The 25,833-nt window shown below is 38.3% G+C and overlaps 4 protein-coding genes across 8 annotated transcripts; 2 read left to right on the forward strand and 2 right to left on the reverse strand.

The window, feature by feature from the left end:
• Positions 1–5,417: 5,417 nt before the first annotated feature.
• On the forward strand, positions 5,418–8,372 carry LOC124305084 (uncharacterized). Its single transcript, XM_046764100.1, has 2 exons — positions 5,418–5,491; positions 6,463–8,372. The coding sequence occupies exons 1-2, from the start codon at positions 5,465–5,467 to the stop codon at positions 7,096–7,098; spliced, it is 663 nt and encodes a 220-aa protein (XP_046620056.1). The 5' UTR covers positions 5,418–5,464; the 3' UTR covers positions 7,099–8,372.
• On the reverse strand, positions 8,364–12,652 carry LOC124305083 (microtubule-associated protein futsch). The gene is made up of 4 exons (XM_046764099.1): positions 12,520–12,652; positions 12,205–12,384; positions 11,989–12,121; positions 8,364–11,921 (listed from the first exon to the last, which is right to left on the reverse strand). Exons 1-4 carry the CDS (start codon positions 12,568–12,570, stop codon positions 10,183–10,185), a joined length of 2,103 nt encoding a protein of 700 aa, XP_046620055.1. The 5' UTR covers positions 12,571–12,652; the 3' UTR covers positions 8,364–10,182.
• A 781-nt stretch (positions 12,653–13,433) lies between these two features.
• On the reverse strand, positions 13,434–17,076 carry LOC124304683 (uncharacterized). 2 transcript variants are annotated; one of them, XM_046763210.1, is made up of 7 exons: positions 17,010–17,076; positions 16,147–16,286; positions 15,808–15,996; positions 15,022–15,684; positions 14,535–14,912; positions 14,161–14,461; positions 13,434–14,092 (listed from the first exon to the last, which is right to left on the reverse strand). In XM_046763210.1, exons 3-7 carry the CDS (start codon positions 15,991–15,993, stop codon positions 13,839–13,841), a joined length of 1,782 nt encoding a protein of 593 aa, XP_046619166.1. In that variant the 5' UTR covers positions 15,994–15,996; positions 16,147–16,286; positions 17,010–17,076; the 3' UTR covers positions 13,434–13,838. The 2 variants fall into 2 exon arrangements, with proteins under 2 accessions (XP_046619166.1, XP_046619165.1); XM_046763209.1 differs by lacking the exon at positions 17,010–17,076 and having other exon boundaries at positions 16,147–16,347.
• Positions 17,077–17,095: 19 nt separating this feature from the next.
• On the forward strand, positions 17,096–25,327 carry LOC124304682 (histone-arginine methyltransferase CARMER). Of its 4 annotated transcripts, none has more exons than XM_046763205.1 (8): positions 17,096–17,597; positions 18,607–18,747; positions 18,864–19,358; positions 19,503–19,769; positions 19,868–20,090; positions 20,177–20,463; positions 21,309–21,445; positions 22,196–25,327. In XM_046763205.1, exons 1-8 carry the CDS (start codon positions 17,465–17,467, stop codon positions 22,322–22,324), a joined length of 1,812 nt encoding a protein of 603 aa, XP_046619161.1. In that variant the 5' UTR covers positions 17,096–17,464; the 3' UTR covers positions 22,325–25,327. The 4 variants fall into 4 exon arrangements, with proteins under 4 accessions (XP_046619161.1, XP_046619163.1, XP_046619164.1 ...); XM_046763207.1 differs by having other exon boundaries at positions 17,097–17,597; positions 21,309–21,404; XM_046763208.1 differs by having other exon boundaries at positions 17,100–17,597; positions 21,309–21,404; positions 22,214–25,327.
• The last annotated feature ends 506 nt before the right edge of the window (positions 25,328–25,833 follow it).

A 25,833-nucleotide genomic window follows, 5' to 3' on the forward strand; every position in this document is an offset into this window, starting at 1 on the left:
AACGAGTTTAAACTTAACGATCCGTAGCTATAAAATATTCGAACGTCGTAATGCGATTTTATTGTTAGATGTAATCTGTGCCGATAAAACAGTTTTCTGTCAACAGTTGTTCCTAGAGATAGTTAGCTCGGATAAGTTAGACCTTAGGTGTCTCACTCCTTTGTTTTATAGTGTATGACCAACGAGAAAAAACACGCCAGGTGCCAGCTCTGTTTACCTTGGATGTGTAATCGACTATATTTAATCACCAATAAAAACTATTGAAAGTACCAAGTGATATATAATTCAATAATTTGCGAATTGTTATCGATCGATTCTATTCGTGACTCGACTGACGCGTTTTTGTATTTGTTTTTTTTTTTTTTGTTCCTAGATTCAATGTCTTTTCGTTTTGAGGAAAATTTGAAAAGGTAAAAAAATAAACGGGTAGAAAAAAAAAAAAAAAAAAAACACCGATCGTGAAAACTATCCGCGGTCGAAGTTTTCGAACTTTTCCCAAGTAGAACTTTGTATGAAGTTCGGAAAACGCAAGAGAACAAGAGAAAATTCTCAAGCGACGATCATTTTCGAACACAATCGCCGGCGGTGGTTTGATTAATTGCAACGGCAGATCGAAAAGTTTTCTGTCTGAAAACTTGGTTCGGCGTTTTTCTGCTGATGTTTTATTTTTTTTTGTTTTCGGTTTTCTTTATTGGAAAAATCTTGAAACAGTATAACACCTGCGTTTCAATCGACGATTAATTACGCGACTTATACCTAAATGTTAATTGAATCGAGACTGTGAAGTTAAACGAACAAAGGTTAAAATTTGGCGAAGCGCATCATCAATTATTATTATTTGTGCATAAACTCGTTTTTTGGCAACAGATCCTGCAACTGTACATATACATATAAGACTTGAGAGTCGGTCAATCTTATAACAGCTCAAATATGTTCCCATGCAGACTTACAGATTACGAAGATCGTGGATAGAAAATGATGTTGAGGTTCGGTATTATTGAAGGAAAGAGTTTATAAAGTGGTTTTTGTGTCTTTATTATTAGTCGAGGCACGTGTATACAGAGATCAGTGGCACGAGGCCAGTCGCCCAATCGCACAACGTACATAGAAGAACATAGAATATGCGAACGTAACTAGATGCGAAACTCACGGTTCTCTCAAGGTCTACTTAAAATGAAACAAGTTAGATTTTACAATTCAACAAATCATGGACGGAATCGAAGACCGGGAGAAAAAGCTGCGCAAGTTCAGCAACCCTTCGGCTATTTGTTTTGCAATTTGCATGATATGGGTGTCGCCGTTTATTTCTCCCTTTCCGCAGGACTCGAGGGCGGCGTGATCCTAACCTAACTGCGAGTAACGCGAACCTTTTAGCACCCTCCCTTCCTGCAGGAATGCTCCGCAAGGCTCGATCCGCGGGTTAAAAGGTCACTTCGTGACTGCAATCCTCTTCTTCTCCCTTTCCCTTTCCCTTTTCGTCTCTCCCTCGTTTTCTCGTGTTGAGCTGATTAAGCAGCGCCCTCAAACCCGACTCGCGACTCGAACGGCAGAGTCTGACCTCTTTTTTTTTCAACTCACCCCGAGGATCCGCAAACGTGTATGTACACTTTAAATTTGCATCAAACGTGCCCCGCGTGCAAAGCAAAAATAAAAATAACAAAAAATTAAAAGTTAAAAATGGCTGTTTAGAAGATAAATTAATTTTCTACGGTACTTCGTCTTTTTTTTTTTTTTTTTTTTTCATGCTTTCATTTATTTTTCTTTCTCTCGTTACGAGCAGTTTGGTTGGTCAAAAATCGGTACTTCTTAATCAACGATTCAATTTATATTACTCGTAAAATTGTACTCAGAGAAAATGCGAATGGAATGTTGAAATTGCTTTGCAAAATTTAGATATCAAGTTTGCTAAAAATCCAACAGTTGTACATAGTTCAATATCACTTTTGCCATCATAGTTTATTTCATTCTGTTTAGAAGACTATTTTCTACAAATTTACCGCAACATTTTTAATTTTACTTTTTTTTTACAGTTTGTATATTTATTTTTTTTTTCAATGTACACACTTTTTGTTTTGAGAAATTTTTTTTTTTCAAAACATTTTCATTTGTCCGCCAACTCTCATCAGTTTCAAGATCATCACGAAAGTTTGTATACGTATTCCTGTATTTTTGAAAATATTTTCGCAACTCACGGTTATAATGATCCGACAACTGCAATCCTGTGACTATCTTGTGATGAAAATTTAATTTAAAAAATCATCTCACAGACTTTTCCATGTAACCAAATAAATGAAAGTTGAATATGGAATAATTACAGAAGTCAAACAAGTTTCCTGCCGTTCTTCCGTTTGCCTCATTTTTCTTGCATCCAGCTGTCTGTACACACCTAGATAAATACAACTTACAACACGTGTGTCGGAAATTGTGTTAACGCAATAACGGCATGGAAAATGGAAAGTGATATACGACAGAGGAGGTTGAAAATCAGCGAAAGGAGGAAGTGGAGCATTTCTTCATCACACAAAGTTACACGCAGAGTATAGGTGCATAAATATACAATACAATAATCGATGGCGTAATTTGAAGGACGACACACTCGTTAATTTATAATTAAAAGAATATGCAACAGTATCCACGATACTGCGATTATCGGAGGCGCACGCAACGCAATTAACGAATCGCGGAGATTCCCGATGTCTCTAAAATAATTGCACCAACAGTTGCACAATGTCATGTTAAAACATAATGCGATGAAAGTCTCGGGGCAATGAATGTGCGTGTGTATATAACCTGCTTCAGGAAAGTGCAATTAGAAGGATTACGTACCGGCTTCTGGTAACTCGACATCGAACATAACGATCTGCAAGTTGTCGAGTTTGATGATCATGCGATAATGTTGTTACAATTGTCGTTCTTATTTTTCAGAAGAACTCAAAGTTCATCTCATACCGTAACTTCTGTCCTGTAATTAAGCTCGATAATGGCGATGAAAAAACGCGTTTCCTTTCATGATTTTTTTTTGTTTATTCTTTTCACAAAGAGCCAGACGTAAATGGCGAGTGTAAAATACACACGCATACAAGAAAGGAGGTATTATTTTCAGATATTCAGAAGCCGCACGTATTCGCCTTTTTCATATCGTATGGAAATTTATTCATCCCGATGAACATGATAAACCTGCGGGGATATGTGCCGAATCTCACCTCTCTAACAGTCTTTGCATTCTCTGCACCTACATATATATTTATACACACTTATATATAACATATTCTATCCTATGAGAGATAAAGAGACGCCTGCGTATTTTTCCCACGTTTCGTACTGTCGCGATCGGAATAGTTTTACAATTCTTCTTTTTTTTCCTTTCTCTTCTTTCTTTCTCTCTCATTATTCTCAGTCTCGGTCAAAAATTTAATTAGCCAATTTTTACGATAAACTGTACCTGTAACAAAGAATCGTTGAAAATTTTGTCCTTCAAAAAAAAAAAAAAAAAATACTTTTTCAATGATTATTGATAAATCGATTAGTTTACGAATCTGTAGTGTGAAAATTTTATGCAACCCAAAAAAAAACTGTTACAAGTTTTCTCTCTTCTCAAAATTATTATAAATTAAAATTTGAAACGTTCAATTCAAATTGCAATAAATTACGAACAGAATCATTACAATTCATTCAATTCAACGTAACTTGCGATAGGATTTTCTCTTTTTCATCCAATTAAAGATTATATACGCGTGTCATTTGATTATGGATAAAATTGTTATAATCGTCTCAACTACTGTCATAAAAAGTATAAATAAAAAACGTATGAATTATTAACCCAGCAATTAGCAGGCGTTTATAATTCATACATTATTCAACCTTCCACTTTATCAGATCGGTTAACGTGCCAGCGCCATGTTTTGATGCAGTTCTATTACCCATTACAGGAATACAACGGTTTCTAATGATGTAAAATATTTAAGCAGGTATATAAGGTCTGTATATACATATACGTGGAAGATTGTCATCAGCCTGCAGTGCAGATCTGCGCTGGAAGAAAGTGCAGCGGTAATTTCTGAGAAACATGGGTGTACCTATAATCTCGTATATATGTAGATGCATGTATACGTTACTTACATATATGTATATATATCCTGACACAAGTCAGGTTAGAATCGGTTGTGGTCACCGCTGCTGTTTGTAACATATTATATTTCCTCTTCTTACTTTATTTTCTCTTTTGCGGATCGATTTCCTGCGGCTAGTTTTGCACAGAAATTTTTTAGGTGTCAAAATTTATCGCCAAAAACAAGAGAAACCAACAAATAATTACAGATTGTACGGAAAAACTTGAAAATTCTTGGACAGAATTTCTTTCGGAAATACAATAAGTATTTGGTCGAGTAGAAAAAAATTGTAGAAGACAGAACTTCACATGGTCTTCAGACAAGTTCTAACTATAGAAACTTTTTAAACGACGAGAAAAGAAAAAGAAGAATCGCTAGATTCGAACAACAATTTTTCCCGCTATTTTTCAAATTTTGTTCGGAAATACAACAATATTAGATGCAGGTAGGAAAAAATGTGCAGAAGACAGAATTTCATCCAGGTTGCAGTTGAGTACATACTGTGGAAACTCTTTAAAGGAGGACAAGAAGACGAATAGAAAAATCGTAATGTTGGAAGAAAAATTCTTCCCGCCATTATTCAAATTTTGTTCGGAAATACAGCAATATTATATGCACGCAGGAAAAAATTTGCAGAAGACAGCATTTCATCCAGCTTGCAGTCGAGTACAAACTGTGGAAACTTTTTGAAGGACGACAAGAAGACGAATAGAAAAATCGTAATGTTGGAAGAAAAATTTTTCCCGCCATTATTCAAATTTTGTTCGGAAATACGACAATATTAGATGCAGGCAGGAAAAAATTTGTAGAAAACGGAACTTCACTCAGCTTGCAGTTAAGCACAAACTATGGAAATTTTTTAAACGACGAAGAGAAGACGAAAAGAAGAATTGCGAGATTGGAAGAACAATTTTTCCCGCCATTTTTATCTTTCTGCAAATACGCTGCTCCGATAGATCGTTATATGACCTGACATATGTACAACGTATATAGGATATGTACTTTCCCGTGGTTTGTATTACCTGCATTGTACAGTCGACTGCACTTGCCGTAGGTGCATATTACGTACCTCGAACTATGTGACGTGTTGTGTACGATATGTACACCAGCTTTATGTGAAATTCTGATTTCCTCAATCCGCAATGCGCCTTTTTTTAATCCGTTCGAGTCGATGACCACCGGCTAGCTTGCTGTTGCTGCTGCTGCTGCTGCTGCAACTGAAAGGAAAGACGGGGAGGAAGGCAACGCCTCGACTTTTCCTATATAAAAGGAACCCCATTCGATAGAATTTAATTCAGTATACACTGTGCAGACTTAACGCGGAGTTGAGACGTGGTGAAGCCCATTCAAACAACATGAGAAACTACGCGGATAAGTTTAAGGTGGGCTGCATACTCCTGACTTTTATTTGTATATTTTTGAATCAAGCATGTACAGAATTTTTTTTTTCCAATCTGGATTTTGGTTCACATCATTTATTATACTCTCGCAATATTAATAGTTTCTGTTCGTCGGTCCGTTTTTCAGTAAAAACGGTTGAGTTGCAAAGTAGTAAGAGAACAAAAAAAAAAAATAAATAAATAAATAAATAAACACCACATTTTGTGCAAATTTTTTACTTTTAAACGACTTGAAATAGAAAGCACTCAGTTTTCAAAAAAGAAATTTATTCGAAATCTAGTAGACCGTTCGAATCAAGAAGGGTCATGTCGATTGAGAACAGGATCATCAAAACACACTGTGAAAATAGTCGGAGGTGATTTTGACGGAGAAAAAAAAAATAATGTTGCTCTATCAACATTGAGATAATTAGGTTTTGCAGCAAGAATTTTATTTCTAATTTTGAAATTTTTAGCTTCCCTCTATACTTTCAGGCATAATATACGTTTTTTAACTTCCCTTATTCTTTTTCTTCTTCATAGTCGTCTAAGAAATGAAAAGTCGAATTTGCACTACATATCAAAGTATCAAGAATCTAGAAAATCACCTGTCACAATTGTTCGGATGGTCTTCTGAGTCTGTGTCGGTGATTGATTTTTGTCCAACGATATCTGGAGAGTGATTAAACGAATTTTGATGATTTTTTCAAGCTCACAATTGAGTAAATTCTCGATTTTATCGGTTACGTGGTTTCTGAGTGACCTGAATAACGAAATAAAAAAGAATTTGAAATATCACTGGTCAACGTTTTACGATATTGAAATGCATCCCAGCTGGAAGCAGTTAGACGAACGCTATCAAAGTGCGCGAAATTAGCCGCTTGTTGATGCAGTAGTACAACTTTCCTGGTTCGATTTCTTTTCTAAAACGACACTACAAGAAATTTAAAACTAATCCCCATTCCTCCGTACAGGTGATTTTGCTGCTGGGCCTGGCGTATTCAGCAGCATGCATAGCCGAGGAGGCAGCTGACGAGAAAAAATCGGCATCGGCTTTACCGAGCGAGGATAAGTCAAAGCCAAAACGAGGTTTGGATTTGGGTTACGGGGGATTCGGGGGCCATGACTTCGGGGGCCACGATTTCGGAGGGCACGATTTCGGTGGCGGCGTCGGCGGCTTCGGGGGCGGCGGCGACACCGTCGGCATCCACGAGGGTCACATCTCGGCGATAACGATAACCAAGGAGAAGAAGGTCCACGTCCCGGTTCCCTATCCCGTCAAGGTTCACGTAGATCGGCCGTATCCGGTTCACGTCCCGGCGCCTTACCCAGTCACCGTCGAAAAGCACGTCCCCTATCCCGTCGAGAAACACGTTCCGTATCCAGTCAAGGTGCCGGTCAAGGTTCCCTACCCCGTAAAAGTACCCTACAAGGTCCCCTACCCCGTTCACAAGCCAGTTCCGTATCCCGTGAAAGTGCCCGTCGTCGTCAAGGAGCCTTACCCGGTATTCGTTAAGGAGCATCATCACCACGAGGGTGGTGAATTCGGCGGTGGATACGGTGGGGGATTCGGGGGATCCCACGGATTCGAGTCCTTCGGTCATCACTAGATAATTTCCCTAGATCGTTTCTTTTACCCCAGATTTTATCGGGCACTTATATCGATGCATGTTTGCGATTATTTTTTGATTTTTTTTTGATTCTTTACGCAAAGAGAGAAAGGTAAACGAGAACTGTGTGAATTTGTGATTGCGATGTGTAAAACAAGATGGCGCTGAGGACTTGGTTGTTTCCGGATTAGTTTATGGTTAATTATGTCGATTTGAGAGTACTGACAATTCGGTGCAAGCTGTCAAGCTTTAGTTTTTTCACGATCAACAGATGGACTACAAAAAATACGACGATAAAGGTTGTTCAAAATTAAATATGGCATGGTTCGACATGGCGCTGCGGCGGCATATTTTCATTACCGACAGAGTCGACTCTCGTTATGACAAATTCAATCGTAACATATCGTCCATTCAATCGTAATCACGTATTAAAGAAAACAGTGACGAATTCATGCGAATAATTTACAAAAGGCTTGACAGATACTTTCGAAAAATACTTGATCACGATAATCCTGAGTCAAAATCCACCCGCTTTCCACGCCGATTTAGAAGAGGGGAAAGTCTTCCTGTAAGGATAAACGGTGTTGCAGCACGAGACGAATTCGTGATCACATTTCCAGTCACGTTTCTGTTGGAAATCATATTGGCACTCTCAATGATGCGTTGAAAAATTTCGCAGCGTTGAAGATATATATTCTCACTACAGAAGAGGAGAAGTTTGAGATTATTCGCAGTACGGTTCACCGCATCTTTCTCTCACTGTTTGATAAATGAATTTTGATACGAATGTTCAGGAGAAGGGAAATTATGTAAGGTAACTCTGATTTGCGGACCTCAAAAGTTATTACGTAAATTTTTAATTTTATACTGATTTTTTTTTTTTACTACGTTCGAATTAAATTTTGCTCAATTTTATCATATATAAGATCACTGTGAAATGCGTATAAAGTATAAGATATCTCTGAAAAATTCTGTACGATATCCTGATATTTATTATTTTTCATTTTCACCGATGTAAATTTATCTCGCTTATCGCTTAAAAATGTTCGAAAAAATATGTTTGATTTGTTAAAATCGTATGTTCGGATAAATTTACGTAAATTGATAATTCTGTATATAAGAGTTCAAAATCTAGACTATAAATTTCAGGGATCTCGGTGGTAAAGAAAAATTATAAATATACAAATATAGATAAATAAATCAATAGATCGTCTTGTATTTTAAGTGTAAGAACAATACCTAGTCTAAGAATAAGATTGTATACATCTGTAATATTAAATAAAAATATGCGAGAAAATATAAGAACGAGTTTTCGTCTTGTAACCGAAATTTTTCACGAGATTTCATTAAATTAACATAAAATTCGTTTAAAAATTAAGTCAAGTTCGGTATTTCTTTACACATGCGAGTTAATATTATGAATGAAAAACACATTATCATCAGGCTTACATTTACGCACTTTCTGCGCTGCTTCTAATAGTAACTCAACTAATTTCATTGGTAATTTCCTGCACCTGAACACGTAACATTATTCCCGCAAAGAGAAGCGAAAGAAACTTTTACGCAACAGACTTGCTTATGTATAAATGCATATTGCAGTAAATAATATTTCACCGTGGCACTTATAATGCCAGTTACCACATTCGAGTGTGTTATTACGAAGCGTTACGCGATACGCATCATCCAAAAGGACACGTTATGCGGCTTTATCTTCGTCTCGAGTTGAACTGCAGGCAATAATCTCTATTAGAAAGTCGAGTTCGACAATAATATTTCATGTGTGCAGAAGAGAAGAAAGTCAAACCGCTACTCTGTTGGAATGATTACAAAAATACCTACGATAAGACGGGTATTAGACAGTTTCAATCGAATTTTCAAACTAATTCCCATTCCCTCCAATCGTTCATTTCACCCCTCATTTGAAAAAAATTTTTTTTACATCTTTATTACGACTATATAACTAATGTCTCTAAGGATTTCATAGCTGTAGGAATACTATGAAGCCCTTTCTGAAGGTGCAGCTTGGTAATCAATTATACGGATGATTACGCGTGAGGCATATTCTACGTATATACGCACACTCAGGCTTGTTATTAATGAATATTTGTGTATAATTATCAGATAAACAATCGGGAGAGTAGGTACAATACGTCCGTATATACATATACATATATGTATGCCAACTTCGAAGTTCCGCTGTAATTATCACACGAATTAATTACAGTTCGGTAGATACTATACACCGCTCATACCACGCGTGTCTTGTAACTTGTGTATACACGCACACGTACAAACCACGAATCACACAGGTAGATGGAATTCGCGAAACCTCAGGTTCAGAGAAATTCGGCTCGTTAATCATTACAGGAATACCGGGAAACTAATTACAACAATCAAAACAACTCCATCGCCACGGTTCGAATTTCAAAACTGAAATTTTGATCATCGTTTTAACAGGTAGATTAACGTAGTTTACAATCATTGTCAGTACTAATTCAAACGACGATTCCTCATATTTGAGTTTTCGGAATTTAGTCTCAGTAATTTATCTGATAAAAAAAAAAAAATCACTCGAATTATCGACGGGCAAGATGTCGATAACATTTTTTACGAACTAGAACGAGTATCCGAAAGCTGTTGCTGGAATGAGGGAATTTTTAGATACAATATCTTATGGTTGTTGAGAAGGAATTTCGGAGGTGTGAGAAAAATAGTGGATGCATTGCTAAACATTATTCCGTTCAGCTTGCTATAGGAATTTTTCCCGACTTCAATTCCGATTGAATTCAACAATTCGAAACATTGTAATAAAAAGATCACTATAACACGAAAGTTGAACACAACAACATTGTTAGATACAAAATTTTGTACAGTGGAATAAATTATAAGTTAATACGTGAATATTGTACACGAAGTTCCGATCGATCAAGCTGAATCAAGAATTCAAATTTCGGTGTCGAAAATGGGGAAACTACGTCCAAGTATTGCACTGATCCACAGTTTCGTTTGCCATTGGAAGACTTTTCGATCAAGTTCGATCGATCGAAACTTCAAACACGTCACGAACGATATAAATCTACACTGTCAATGGTCCTCGCTAACTTCAGTTTTGCCATCTAATTTCCTCTCAACATGACCTGTAGCCGAAGACTCAGCCGTCGTTAAAATAATACTCTCAGCGTCAGTTTGACCGTCGGAAATTTGATATTCCACAGATTTGTCAACCTCGTTGCTCTTCGCGGACTCTGCGCGAGGAGCCACCGTTTCGACGTTTCTTAGGGCGAGATATTCTTCGACAGACCCGGTAGTCGGACTCTCGCTCTTTTCAGGGCCGCTTTTCTCTACGACATGGGCGTTTGGCATATTTTGCGCAGTGTTCAAACCCGGGGAATTGTTCAGCCTAGCGCGTCGCTGCCTTTCTCTGAGCCTCTTTCTGATCTCGGACTGGATCTTTGACTCCTTTATCACGCTTTGGACGTCCTCAGTTTGGTAATAACGCGTCGCCCAAGTTTCCGCGGCGTTGGAGTCACTTTTCGCTTCATCCTTCGAAGACTCGGGTCTCTTTTCCTCGACTTGCACGGGATTCCGAATTTCGCCGGGCTCCGGCTCCTCCATGTCGTCAGGATAGTCGTCGAGGTCTATCACTATCTCTAAATCGGTCGACTTGTCCTCGTCGATCTCGCGCGGATTCACGGCTTCCGGTTTTCGTTCAGTCTTCTCGGCCAACGGAATTTCCGTCTTCTCTTCCATCCGTTTGTGCTGAATTTCAGGCCTCGAACTTTCCGGCACCTTCGCGTCTTTCGGGGCCTCTTCCTTAACCCCGGAAGCGAGGTTACCGTCATTTTTACCTGACGATTGCGTCTCCGACACGGGATTACTTTTCTCAATCGTCGTCGAATTGTCCTTCGTCTTTCTTTTAAACTTCCTGGAAGTTTCCAACTCTGTGCTCACTTTTTTCACGGGCGTTTCTGCCGATATCTCCGCATTCCCGACGTTCGCTTTTCCCATAATTTCTACTGTTGCAGCAACAGGGCTGGAATTTTGCTCGGTCGATGCCTTGCTCTTCTCTCTTGCAACAGAATCCTGGCTTTCGCTTAGTTTTCTGCTCCCCACACCACCGCTGTTCTCCTGAGAACTCGCAACGCCGTTCTTCGGTACACGTTCGTTTTCCAGTCTCTGATTTCTGCGCTTTCCTTGACCGCCTTCGCCGTCACTTTCGCTGGACAGTAATTCGATGGTAGTAGTCGGCTGAAGAACAAGCACAACATCTTCTTCAACGGGTATTTCCTGATTCGTTTGTCCGGACATGATGGTGTCCAGTTCCTGCAGCTTGTCCTCTACTACCTTCAGACTCAGATTCCGGTCCCTGGTTCTTGCTTTCGAATTCACAGCTGAGCTTGAACCTGAGTTTGAAACGTTACTCTGGGCAGTCATAACAGTGGTAGAATTGGTCGGGATTATGTCCTCCTCTTTGCGTATCAACGCTCTGATGGCTCGAGCTCTCATTTCCAGCTCTAAAAGATCAAGCAAACTCTCCCCGTCTTTTTCCTTGGACTGTTCGGATTCAGCTTCTTTCTTTACGATTACTTCCGCCCCGGATCTATGCGTCTTGGAGTCGCTTTCCATTTTCACTCTATATTTCTGCATGTCCCTGGGTTTAGCTTTCTCTTTACTCGTTTTTTCTGACCAGAGTTTTGACTTTGGCTTGTCTTTTTTGGACCCAAGTCCCTTCTTTGGTGCTTGCACCTCTTCTCTAGGCACCGCATCTAAATCTGACGCATCTCCCCATTCCTCGGTGTCGGATATTATTTCCAAAGAAGGACCTGAATTGAATAGACGCCACAAATAAGTGAATTCTGTCAAGATGTTGAGAGAAATATGTTTTCCTACCAGAATCATCGGTGTCGTCAGAATCCGATGATTGGAGCAAGGGCTGTCCGTTTAGTATAGACAAGATACGTGCTTTGGACATACCGCTCAGCTCATTTGCACACCATTCTTCGAGCTCGTTCTGTTCCATTTTCTAAAAGGAAGTTATTGCCAAAACAGAATTAGTTGTTTTGGATTTTGGACTTATATCTATCGACTAATTCTCATTGTGCTTACTTTCAAGACTTGTGGGAGCATCATGCGCAGCTTATCCCCCTTGACGGCAATGAATAATTGACGAGCAAGTTCTCTACGATCCACCAAATAATCCTTGATTGGCTTCAAGTTCTGTGCATTGCTTTCGTCGTCCGAAGACGCAGAAGAAGTACTTTCGGAGCTGTTGCTGCTGGAATTATCCTAGGGAAAAATCACAGATGACAATTAATACCTCAAATTATTTCAAGAGAAATTCAACTTAAGTTAAGTTAGGTTAAGAATAAAATTCAGAATTATGTAACTTGAAGCTACAGAATATTCGATAAATAAACTCACCTGACTCCGTTTACGTAACTTTTTTGGCTTATGATTTTTTCTATCTGACATTTTCTCACACTTTTGCCGGCTTATTAGTTTGTATCGTATTATCCGATTGTTTGTAACTGACTGCCCGCCGCTGCGAGCGCCACCTACGATATCTCGCAATAGGATTCTATTTTCAAATATTCAAATTTTTTACACGAATGGCGCTGCTGAAGCGCTACCTTCAAGGGGCTAACAGATTTCGGGGAGGTCGAAGAGTTCAACGTGTTTCGGTCGCGTTCGGCTTTTCGAAATTGTAGACAGCATGTTTAACTAAACGGTTTTTCGTAATCAACACGATCCGTGAGGTTGGCTTTGGCGAGTGATCATCAAATAAACAGTTCATCGTAATCCAAACATTCTTTGTCACGCACCATTCCTGCAACTGTTTTTTTTTTTTTTCGAATTCTAAACAAATGTCGATCGCGATTCAACCGTTACGTACTTACATTGCCACGGTAGAGACTAAATTTGTAAATATTTTTCTTAAATTCATAGAGAAATTATGTTTTGAGTATGCTGTTCACTTTAAAACGTTCCCTTTTCGTTTCTTGCTGATTATTTCGCACGTCAGAAGTTATTTCCAATCGCTGTAAGGACATATACACCTACTTATATCGCACGATTGCCCATCCGATTCTCAAATATGTATCAGCAAATCAAAGTGCATGTATTTCAAACGCCCAAAAGAGTTTAACGGCTGCATTCTGTACACAATTCTAAACAAAAACACTCAAATCAATTTTCATTTGACGCAGAAATAAAGAAATGGCACGGATTCTACGAAATTGCCATAGTAAGTTCGTAGAATTTATTCCATGATGAAAAATTTGTTTAATGAGTTGCATTTCACTTCCGGTTTATCGCGACCTTTAGTGATTAAGAAACTGTAATCGGAATTTCTACTGATTTTCACCAAATTATTACAAACAATATAAGACATTTTTTATTCAAACAAAATTATCCATATCATGAAACGACGTTAAACCATATTCACTGTACAAATTGTAGACATATTTACATTTTCCATTAATTTTAATACTTTTCAGGTGAACGTTAATATTTCTGGATTTTTATTTCGTTGTTCAAATATCATTTTGATGAGAAAAATATGACTTCAGACGATAAATCAGTATAGGAATTGCACGAGTATTATATAAATACGGAAACCACATCAATCTTATTTTCTTAGCAGCAATTCACCTCTGGCCTTAATTGTAAGCTAGAAGTTACATATTCATTTTATAGAAGAATCTTCAAATTGAAATGAATTTCGTTGCAATACTTTTGCTTTATTGATCTGTTCGGACCAGAACTGGAACGGTTTGGTGTAATAAGTTTGATATGATCGAAATCATTTTGTACGCCTCGACATATTCTTCGCTGTTTGGTTCTAAGGTGTCCCGTATCGCGGGAACTACTTCGCTGTTTAACAAATTCACCAATGTTGCTTGATATTTGAGTTGTTGGATCCTTTGCATGAGCTCAAACAATACAAGCAGTTGATTTCTGTTCGCATATCGTATATAACAAACCCGAGACATTTCTGTAAACAGTGAAAAAAATAATATGACATGTAATGTGAGAGGTATTTTATTGCATATGACAAATTACCTTTGAAATTTGGAATACATGCTTCATTCCAAACAGCATTTAATCTCCAGGTCCTGTTTCTCTCTATTAAACTCTTAGTGCAACGATTTTGCATCATGTTGCAGACTTTCCTTTTTAAGGGGCTGAAGTTGCGTATTTCGAGCAATTTACAAGTGGTATCCAAATTTGTGTAACGGATTTTAATCTGACTCAGTGCTATAAAATCCATGCTCTTGTTGCACGACTCTTTCAGCATAGGTAAAAAATCCTTACACAAATTATCCAGCTTTCTTCTGGTTGATAATTTTTCCCTATCATGATTCTGAAGTATATGCATTGAGTAAAATTGGGTAATAAACGTATGCTGAGAGATTAATGAAATGAGACTCCCTTACCATCGTATGGAATTCTGTGAGAAATCTGTGCTCAGCTTTCTCGCCTCGTTTGTCGTTTGCCATTTTACTCGTCGATTGCCTGTTGAAATAGCTGTGATAAACTTTCAGAAGTTTGACGAGGTCCGAGGGTACTCCAAATCTGTCCAAACCCTCCGTTACATCCATGCTTGTGTAAATCTTTTCCTCGACATACTTTGGAGCGTTTTTATCGTGCACAGGGCAGTTTGCAGCTTCTGAATTTTCGTTTGGCCCTGACAGGCGGGTATCAGAATCAACGGACAGTTTGCTGATCAATTTTTCAAGCTCAGCAGCCGAGGCAGGGCCAGAAATTGATGAGTCTGAAGATTTTTCAGTTGCCAAACTGTGGGAGCTGTGAATCTGAGTACATAAAATTGAAGATTAATTCTGAGTAGACGGCAAGACTCAGATGATATTTTCGATTGAAAATTTCAAGCAATTCAAATTATTGAATGTACTAATTCTTTACCAATTTTTCCGACGAGCTGCTACTTCGTTTCATCACAGCCTGCGATCTTGTATTTGTAGCTTCTATATTTTTTATACGTGATTTATTAGCGGCAATGAAATTCTTCTTTCCCTTTGACGTTCGATCCGCTTTCGAAGCAGCAGCTAGTAAATTATATGGAGATGTCGATATTAGCTTCTTATCAATTTGTTTAGATTCTGATATTCTGGTTCGATTCCTCCCAAGTTGACATGTTTCACTGAAAGATTTTTTATCCCCTTTGCTAACTTTTGTCCTCATGTCTTTCTCATTCAACGCTTTCGGAACTTGAAACTGATTTTTAACAGGTATTTTTTTCTTAGGACAGTAAGTGTCATTTGACTTTACTTCTTCTGGCTCTCTTTGTCTTATTCCAATATCGCACTGCTCAGTTACTGCTCGCTTGTTCGTATCGCTGGACGGCTTACAGCCATTCTCTTTTCCTCCCTTAGAATCGGACAACCTCGTTTTGCTAGCCGTCACCCTTGAGCCGGAAGCATATATTTGACTCACGCTAGGCTTGCGAGCTAGTTTTTTCTCCGCCAGAACGTTAATCGCAAGCTTTTCTCTAAGTTGACGAGCTTGCGTCACCGCCCTGTCTATACCGGTAGCTATTTCGTTGACATGATCCTCCAACGATGGGATCTGAATTAAATCGTGGCAACAACAAAAAATAGGAAAATGAATATTAGCTTTCTCAGTCTTCTTCTGCTGTTTTAGTTCGTTTTTTTTTTTTGTCAGTGAAAGAGAACGAATATACATTCTTACCCCAAGGCACTTGCACGATTCTTGGTCAATCTGTCGCTTCTCAATTGTCTCCAGATTCCATGGGGCGAGGACGAATTTCACTTCTTCGCATTGCGACCTTAGAATATTCTTGACATCGTCCGTCGAACGAAGCGAGTGGAGGACGAATTCAGTTAAGCTTGACAAATCCAAGACTTTCTTATTCATATTCTATGGAAACAAAGAGAAATATAAATTGAAATAGATATACAAAACAAACGTGATAAAAATTGTTTCTTTCAAGTTATTCTGTTTTTATTTTTCATCTATAAACATGATTGACAACACTACCAGATTCTAACCTCAAATTGCTAGACTTACTTCACGTGTGTAATTTCTTTGTTTACTGCATGGACATTTCGATCGAGCGTTGACTCAGTTGATTGAAGAATATATCTTTAGTCAACGGATCGAGTAATCATCGGTCGTTGACTGAAGAACGCATCTGTTGATTCCGAACACTGTTGAAATTTGGCGCCATTTTACTGGGGTGTAAGTGCCCAACACGTTTTGTTTGTTTTTCTTGAATACCGTGTGGGAGCAAATAATGAACCAACTTCACATAGGTCTCTAACTTCTAGATATAATATTTTTGGCTTAGTCGGTTACTAGACATTCTATAATTTCGATAAAGTAAACTGACATACCGACAATAGTGATTCTACCTCAACTATTTTACTGACTGGAAAAACGGTAGAATTTAAGACTACTCATAGGCTGTACAGCGTGTGTTTTTGAAGTTACAACAAGTAGCTGAATCGAGTACCAATGTGACAGCATATGGTTATCCTACCGCATAATTCACGTCGGTAAAGAAGAACCATCGCGTTTTCTTAATCATTTTTCCGTTCGAACGTACGAAAATGTATGAAAATACTAGGTGATGCTAAGCCACTGAAATTAAGCTACACGGTGGATAAGCAATGATCTAGTTGGATTTGCGTGATTAGCACAATTAGTATCAATAGCCTAGGAGGTACGTGCATTCAACGAATCAAGCACCACAATATAGCCCGTGTGTAAATATACGCTAAAAGGAGCAGCAGCAGTAGCAGGAGCGAATGAATGTTGGCCTGTGTTGAAAAGTGTGCGTGGGGGTGGTTGGTCGGTCACCGATAGACGAAATAATCCCAAGTGATTTACGCGATAGTTATAATCAACAGTAATACCGTGAAAAAAATTACCGTCCATACGACGCGACTTGAAGAGATAAAACGAATCCCTATATTCGTCGATTGTAAAATCTTCGACGAAGCTGGAGAGACAATCCAACCGAACCCCCTCGGAAGAGCGGGTAACCCGTGCATCGTAACGAGTAAGAGAAACAGGAACCGGTAAACCACTAAAAACGGGCCGTGCAGCCGAAGGAGACACGCGCAACTCAACACCGAGATACGAGCAACGGTGATAATAGACTTGAGTAATCGTGGCCCGTCGCCGTTGGAGTTGTGTAAAATCCATGTAAAATCACGACCGGCGAGTGGTGTAGAGACAGATATATGAGCGAACGTGTGAGTGAGTGCGAGTGAGCCTTGGACTCTTGGTGGGAAAGGGAAAACAGAAGCAGCAGCAGCAACAGCGGTATTATAAGAAGGAGCCGCGCAAAAACGCACGCGGTTTTAGGTAGTAGTTGGTAAAAATGGCGAAGGTATTTCGCACGGTGACAGTATCGACTTTGTCAAACAATGGACAGTCGACGCTGAAATACGACAAGCCGGTCACTCTTAACATCAATTATGACCCCCAGGGACTGAGCGTCGAATTGATACCAGGTAATGCCCCCTTAATGCTCTTAAACCCGATCAATAATATCGTTGAAATAACGTTACCCCCGCTCGCCGAACCTAACCTACATCTTTGTCGATGCCCGACGCCCGTCTTCTTCCCCTTAGCACGAGTTTGGAAATACCGTAATTCGCATCACGTGCTTTTATCCGATACGTACCCAGATCACCGCTGAGCTTTCTCGAACAATTTTTAATGTGAGAAACAGAAGACGTGTTGAAAAAAAAACAATGGACAAAAAGATGTACAATTTGTTCGATTTCTAATAGATTTACGGCTTGCTGCAGTTTTTTTTTTTTTTTTTGTTTTTTTTTTCTAATATTTTCTCTTCAATTTACATTTTGTCAGGAGAAGCAACAGATTGCAGATATTGTTTAAACGATTCCCTATTTTATTCCAATATCAAGATTGAGCCGAATATTTATCTACCTCAATGATAACGAAGCTTGAAATATCATTCGTGAGAGAGCGAAACATAGAGAGAGCGAGATGAGAGAGATGACTTAACAGGATCAAAGCTTTTCTTGCACGAAATGCAATCGTGACTCATGATTTTTCGATTGATACGTTCGTCATTCTGAGATTTGACGATATAAAATTCTGGAGGAAATTCACGTGCACACAAGTCGTGAGAATTGTGAATTTTCCAAAAGTTTAAGTAGCTATTACTTTGTAACCGGTAATTGGTGAAATTTTTAAATCACATCAATATTACTGCTTCGTCAAACTATGTCCCATTAGTTTTCAATTAGCTGTTCTGAAATTATGAAAAGAAGAAACAGTTTTATGTAAGAGAAGTTTGAAAATCCTGAGAAACGAATATGTAAATGCTGATAGGTACGTGAACTTGCGAATTATAGAAGGGAATTTTTTTTCAATACATTGTTCTCTGCGATCTCTGAAAGGATAAGTGCACTTTGATTATGATAACGAACAGAATATCCCTGACTCATTGTTTGGGCGTATATTAGTTTATTGAAAGAAATTTTCCAACAGATGAACAAGGGAGCAGAGAAAAAATCACACTGCTAGAATTCCCAGTAACACATAGCACAGAATGTTCGAGAGTAGCTTCGCTAGGATACGTTTTCACGTTGGATACGGAGAGCCTTTTGCTCACATTTGCAAACGAAACAGGTAAACGGATATCATATTTGTTTGATCGTTTAATTACGAGGTTTGCTTTCCTCGCCTCTACATCTGCCGGTAATAAAGGTTTGTCAAATTTCATTACTTATGACGAATGATTACAGATATTCGCAACTTTCACTCGAACATATTAAAGTTGAAAAATGGAAAAGGGGTTTCGGCATTCAATGAGAGAACAGAGGAGTCTTCAGCGATGCAGTATTTCCAATTTTACGGCTACCTTTCCCAGCAGCAAAACATGATGCAGGACTACATAAGGACAAGCACATACCAGCGGGCGATTCTGGGCAATATATCAGACTTCAAGGACAAGGTTGTTCTGGACGTTGGCGCCGGCTCCGGGATCCTTTCATTCTTTGCTGTTCAAGCTGGAGCAAAAAAAGTTTACGCAGTAGAGGCCAGCAACATGGCCAACCACGCCGAACTTCTCGTTGCCGCGAATAATCTGTCGGATAGAATAATTGTAATTGCTGGTAAAATTGAAGAAATCGATTTACCTGAACACGTTGACTGCGTGGTCAGCGAACCAATGGGATACATGCTGTACAACGAAAGAATGCTCGAGACTTATCTTCACGCAAAGAAGTGGCTCGCCCCAGGTGAGAATGTTGAAAAATGCTACTGTAACTCCGCTTACTGGAACGATATTAGTCTTTGTTTTTTATTTACATTCGTTTATCTTTGTTTTCAAAGGCTGAATATAGTCTCATTCACCTTTGCTCAGCTGACTAAACCATTTTCAGGCGGTCGTATGTTTCCATCTCGAGGGGATCTCCACGTTGCCCCGTTCTCCGACGAAAATCTGTACATGGAGCAATTTAACAAGGCGAATTTTTGGTACCAGACATGCTTTCACGGCGTTGATTTGTCCGCGATGAGAAACAACGCCATCAAAGAGTACTTCAGACAGCCGATAGTCGATACGTTTGATATACGCATATGTATGGCAAAATCCGTCAGACATGTTGTAGATTTTCAGACAGCACATGAGACTGATTTACATAAAATAGGTAACCGAACAAAAATGATCTCATCATCGCTACCCGAGTTTACAGAAAAAAATCTTGAATTTAATTTGGTGTAACTGGAAATGTTTTTGCGTTTACAGAAATAGACGTCGATTTTCACATACTAGAAAGCGGCACTTGTCATGGATTGGCGTTTTGGTTTGACGTAGCATTTATTGGTTGTACTCAACAAGTCTGGCTAAGCACAGCACCTACGGAGCCGCTGACTCACTGGTATCAGGTTCGGTGCCTTTTAGAAAATCCCCTATTTTGCAAGAGCGGTCAACTTTTATCTGGCAAAGTTATACTGATCGCAAACAAAAGGTAAAGAGTTCTATTAACGTTACTCCTATTATATTTTGCTTGCCTGATCCATGGGTAGTAAAGATTTAACTGTTTATACCTTTCAGACAATCTTACGATGTTACGATAGAACTGAAATTGGAAGGAACCAACATGGAAACTAGCAGCAATACTTTAGACTTGAAGAACCCGTACTTTAGGTATACGGGAGCAGCTGCTCAGCCACCACCGGGTTTGAACAACACTTCGCCGAGCGAGGCTTACTGGACAAATCTTGATGCTCAAGGGGCGCGACAGGCCGTTAACATGGTCAACGGAATGTCTGTTAACGGTCTTGGCGAGGTATCGATGGATACAAACTCGGCGGTGAATCAGAATAACTTGTTAGCGATAGGTAAGAGCTGGTTCAGATAACCGTAGTTTGTGTTGTCGAAAATTATAAAAGAGATTAGCCAGCCCTTTGTCTGTTTGAAGTAAAGCCCGTCTTCTTTTTCATCCCGTATTTGCTGTCTCATCTTATTGTTTTTCTTACTCCAGTATGGTTATTCTCTACGCATGAGGTTCCTTACCCTGAGGGATGATTTCTGAATGCTGTGTAATTATCGAACGATTTACGTTCAATCCTCTGTCAATAATTTTCCTTTCCCAAGTACCGCTCGAAGCTTGTCGATTTATGTATCCTGGTGTAACTTGTAGAGTATCATGTATACTTTTCTTATGTTTTTTTTTCTTTGTTTCAAATTTATCTGTAAGTAAACACAGGAAAATGCGAATTTATAAATAAATAATGATCTTTTACACAATACCTTGTTGTTAAACGTATCCTCGAATAATATTCAACTTGCTGAGTAACGTTTTGCTCCGAGTTTAATTATTGCAATATTTGCAGTTGTTTATGTTTCCTAATTCTATTTTTTTTTTTTTTTTTTCTTGGCTACTATAAAAGAAATCGCATCCTCTCCTCTCGATAATGAAACCTTACCGCGAGCAAATCGAAGATTCACCACGCTGAAGTATTTCTCATAAATCTGTAAAGTTGAACGATACGATTAGGTTTATTCTTTACTACTTTTGTCGTCTTGTTTTTTTCTTTTCACAAGAAACAACAGCTTGAAATAATACGCACAATATTAGTGTCAGAGAAAGATATATGTCGGGGATAAACTGCAATAGCGATATGGAAGAAAACACTATTGGAATTACGTAAAAATTAACGGCCTACGTTTTTCTCTGTGGCAGGAGGTCAGCCTAACATACATCCTGGATCAATATCGAGTACAGGTCGAGGAAGAGTAGGCGGAACGGCAACCAGCACGCAGGCAGCACAGCTTATAGGTGGTGGAATTACACCAAACATGTTTACGTCGCCGGCCACAGTTAGTATAACAAACCTTGTTGCTTTCAACCAGCTAGCTACTCTTTATCCACAGTAATGTGTGTGGTAGATGTGAAAATCGATTTGGAAAAACGGGAAAAAGAGACAAAAAAAAATAAAAAAAATAAAAAAAACGAAAGTAACATCTTCTTTAAAGAATTCGGCAAAGTCATTCTTACAGGTCAGATAATGAAAATTCGCAAAAGCAATGTAACAAGTTTTGTTAGTCTTTCTCTAGGCTTAGATGTCCTTTACCTCAGGTTTGGCGTGTTCGAAGGGAAGTGAAGTAAAATGGTATATCAAACAATGATGTTTTCTTTCTGAAATTTCTTGAAATACCAAGTGCTCGTATCGTGTAATATTTCTCAATTCTGTTTCAGTTTCGTAATTCGTACGCATGTACTTAAAAAAAAAAAAAAAAAACACAAAACAAACAGAAAAAAAAAACACCCAAGATTTTCTATCGCATCAACCGATTCTTGTGGAATAATTTCAAAAGAGACAATCATTCGTTTTTCAACTCCACCTTCTATCGCCTCAAATCGTTTCGCGACCCTTACCGATTGCAAGGAGAGGTGATAGGAGCCGAAGGTGAAAAAAGAAATCTTTCAAAATTATCAACTTCATGTGTAAAACGGTGCCATGTTCCCTTGGATATCGTTATAGCTAGCTGGTTTAACGCAGACCCCCGTAAAACCGTGTAAACAGAATACTAAAGTATCGGCCTGCCTGCGTGTCTTTCGCGCTACAGCTTGGTGTTACTTTCCAGCAATCGCTGGTCCTCGGCAACACGTCTCACTACCCAGTCAACCCAAGTCTGATGATTGGGGACTACGTTACACCTGGTAACGGAATGTCGCCACAACCATACCGACAATGATCTATAGCGAAGCCTCCACGATCCACCTTTTGCCGTAAAGTTAAACACCTGTATAGCTATAATAACAGTCAGAGAAACGGATGCGGAAGTGGTAACGGGAACGGGACAAAGAACGGCGCCACCGCCAACTCCCAGAAGCAGAGTCGCCGGCTTGTCTTCAGTTCGCCGACCAGCAAGCCACGTCTATCTTCCGCCTTAAGGATCGTGAGGGCTTTCAATTTGTCTGCTCAAAATTCGGACGTCGCGTGCCTCAACGGAGGAAATCACGGGATGCCCGTCGACAAGGATTTCGATTTCGAGATAGGACTGGGCTTGGGATTAGCCAGGAACAGATCGCTGATCGAAGCACGCTGGAGAAGATTGCGAGCCATATTTTCGTAGCTAAGGTTTTTACGTTTTAATATAGCCTGTCGTTATCCCAATGGCGATAAGATTCCCGGAACCGTTAATACGGACGGACGACTTGATATCCATAACTACCTACTTAACAATTATCGTGTCCAACGAAATAGATGAAACGTAAATTGGGCAGGAATGATAACCTCCGACCTTTCTCTCCTTGCGATTTAAGAGAGAGAGGGACATCAATGCGCTCGCTTGCCAAACTACCGAGGAGATAACGATATTTTTTAATGACTGTATGATACACGCAAACAGTATGTCCATGCATTTCTACGTGTTACGCATTAGTATTGTACATAGGGTAAAGCGGCCGATAAAAAATCAGCCCCTTTTACAACGCGTTCACAATACGACACTTACTACTTACTAGATGTTCTACTTACCTCATGATCTGACATTAATCGATATACAAATAATATCGAATTATTCAAGATTTTTCAACTCGCTGTAAACCAATTTGTTTTTGTCTCTCTCTCTTTTACCGCCGTATGTTTTTAAGTAAAATCCTGTAAATCAAGTTTGAACTGCCACAAAATGTGCGTACAGCAATAACTGATTAAACGTTGTCGTCATCGTCGTTGTTGGTGTTTGTCGTAGTTTGAATAGTTTTTTTTTTTTTTCTTTCGTTTTTAAGTTCTCGTCTTTGTCTTCGAACATTAAAAATAAGGTGAAATAAAAATAGGCAATTTAAAGGTAAAAATATCAAATCGTCGTTACAATTTGATCGAATGCACGTTTAGTACAATAACAATGATATTATTGCGAGAAAGTATCTATATTTTTCAGAATAAAAACGAGACCGTTTCTTTGCAGATCATTAGGAAAAATAGAATGATCGTCGTTTCAATATGCCTGTTATTTATTCACTGGTCATCATCACTTTAGTATTGAAGGGTCAACAAACTGACGTTGTCTGTTTGAAATGTAATTTCTCTCTAGTTTTAATTTAAATTCTTCTTCACCTGCGCTTAACCGAATTTTATATAATTTACTTAGTTCAGTAATCATTTAAAAATCAAACTTCCAGTTGAAACATCCGTAAAATTCAAGAGTGAAAGTTTCAAGCACGAGTGTACTTAGTTTTCAATTTTCCGCCCGTTCTTTTCTTTCTCCTCTCTTTTAGATATCGATATTTCAACTCTCGCATTACGTTTCGAGACCCTTGTAATCAATCTTTATAGATAAATTTACATAATTTTAGAATTTAAGGTAATTGTAAACAATAATACACATAATGAAACGTCGGAGTAAAGATTGAAAGAGGAACGAAGCAAAGACAAGCAAAACCTTTTTATTTTAAATCACGCTTCAGTCAGTATTGCGAATGTTAAATAAGCGAGCGTTGATCACTTTTTCATGGTTTATGTATGATAATACGATACTAGCTATTATATCTCTTCGTAGTACGTAAAATCTTAATAATTATCAGAGAGAAAGAAGAATCGGCGCCCAGTGGTTTAAATAATATAGTTGAATGTGTTGACTGTAATTTTAAGCACTAAAGTAATCTAAATAACTCTAATTGTATTCTGAAGATTAATTATTAATATTAACGGAATCATCGCATTTAGAGAATAATTGCCCTATTCTATAAGGTGTAGAACGCTAAACTCTGCGATTATGCATATATATATATATATGTGTGTATATGTGTGTATATATATATATATGTATATATATATATTCTACGCTCTACAGTATGAATTATTATATACACTAGCCGTCATAAACGCCCATTACATTAATGCGGTTATTATTATTATTATTACTACTACTATTATTATTCTTTTCATATTCTTCCTCCCGATACAAATGCATAATATTATCATGCATGATGTAAAAGAAAGAATCCTAATTCAGTTTCTATTTCTGTACACATGCGTCATATGCAACATCTTTCTCAATATTTCTTTTATTCGTTTAGTCCTCTTTTTATACTGGAATGTAGGTACTGCATATACATGGGTAGTCAGAGTCGATCTCAACACATAAAACACAGCTGTCGTTGTGGCGTCAAAAGTGAGGAAATTCCGTCTTTCATCTGTTTCGAAATTGATTTTAAACTCGGTGACTGTCAATCAAGCTCTAAAGATCTTTAAAAGTTTCGAACGATGTTGTTTCTTGAATATAGTGTGGCATTTGAAAATAAAACTGTTCTTCGAAACATCTTCTCGGACTTAGGACTTGGAAACGCTCCACTCGCTGAGCCGTTGTAGTTTCGCGTTCTGGAAGTTTCATCTGCTAGCTTTGTTGTTGCCATTACTCATAGGCTTAGTCCACCTCGCCACTTTAGCCCACTATATCTATTGTTTCACGTTTTTGTTTGACAATATTGAGACATTCGTTACTTCTCCGTTATTGGCAGAGTCAGAAATCACCGATTTCGTGGATTTTTGAACAGCAACTCGTCGTGATTCGGAGAGAAAGCCTTTCTCGATTTGATACCACGACGCCATGTTTCTGTGCACGTATACGCGTGAGATCGTTTTCGGTATCGCCTTAAGATAACTAATATTGTAATAGATAATTAGTTCATGTGTGAGTCTTAATTTTAGGTTTTTATACAAACGATTATTATTATATTTTTACCTCGCTGGTTTATTTATTTGTTTTTCGACTATATATACCTACTTACTTCCCCTAAACAAACATACATACATATAAACGTTTTCTTTTGCTCAATACACCTCCTCAGGCTGAAGGAATTGACTAGCGAGAGCTGAAAGTACCTACTTGAATTTGGTGCTGCTTAACGCTATCGATCAATCATCTATTATCAACATAATAATTATAATATTATTGTCATTAAATGCTTTGAAAAAAAAACCTACGGCGTTATTTGTATTTTTTGTTTTTTTTTTAAATTAGTCTAGGATTTTAACGACGAGCAACATTCTTTTGGTTCATTTTTCTTTTTTCTTGAAAAAAAAAAAAAGGGAAATGAAAAAACATTGATGACGATCGGCCTTACATGATATACATATACGAATGTTTGTCGAAATTAATAAGACCTCGGTGATATACGCGCACGTTACTTTCGAACGTCAGGTGTTAGCTTCCACATTGGTACGAATAATTGGAAATAATATTCCTTAAGTAGTTGTAAT

Source organism: Neodiprion virginianus, chromosome 5 (assembly GCF_021901495.1).
Source record: "Neodiprion virginianus isolate iyNeoVirg1 chromosome 5, iyNeoVirg1.1, whole genome shotgun sequence".
NCBI lineage: Eukaryota > Metazoa > Arthropoda > Insecta > Hymenoptera > Diprionidae > Neodiprion > Neodiprion virginianus.

Coding starts and splice junctions, on each gene's coding strand:
- LOC124305084 (XM_046764100.1), top strand. CDS start 5,465: ATGAGAAACTACGCGGATAAGTTTAAG. Junction 5,492..6,462: donor ACTACGCGGATAAGTTTAAG/GTGGGCTGCATA, acceptor TCCTCCGTACAG/GTGATTTTGCTGCTGGGCCT.
- LOC124304682 (XM_046763205.1), top strand. CDS start 17,465: ATGGCGAAGGTATTTCGCACGGTGACAGTATCGACTTTGTCAAACAAT. Junction 19,770..19,867: donor GACTGATTTACATAAAATAG/GTAACCGAACAA, acceptor TTGCGTTTACAG/AAATAGACGTCGATTTTCAC. Junction 20,091..20,176: donor ATACTGATCGCAAACAAAAG/GTAAAGAGTTCT, acceptor TATACCTTTCAG/ACAATCTTACGATGTTACGA.
- LOC124304683 (XM_046763210.1), bottom strand. CDS start 15,993: ATGAATAAGAAAGTCTTGGATTTGTCAAGCTTAACTGAATTCGTCCTC. Junction 15,685..15,807: donor AATCGTGCAAGTGCCTTGGG/GTAAGAATGTAT, acceptor GATTTAATTCAG/ATCCCATCGTTGGAGGATCA. Junction 14,462..14,534: donor TCACAGAATTCCATACGATG/GTAAGGGAGTCT, acceptor CATATACTTCAG/AATCATGATAGGGAAAAATT.
- LOC124305083 (XM_046764099.1), bottom strand. CDS start 12,570: ATGTCAGATAGAAAAAATCATAAGCCAAAAAAGTTACGTAAACGGAGT. Junction 12,122..12,204: donor TGCTCCCACAAGTCTTGAAA/GTAAGCACAATG, acceptor ACTTCCTTTTAG/AAAATGGAACAGAACGAGCT. Junction 11,922..11,988: donor TGACGACACCGATGATTCTG/GTAGGAAAACAT, acceptor TATTCAATTCAG/GTCCTTCTTTGGAAATAATA.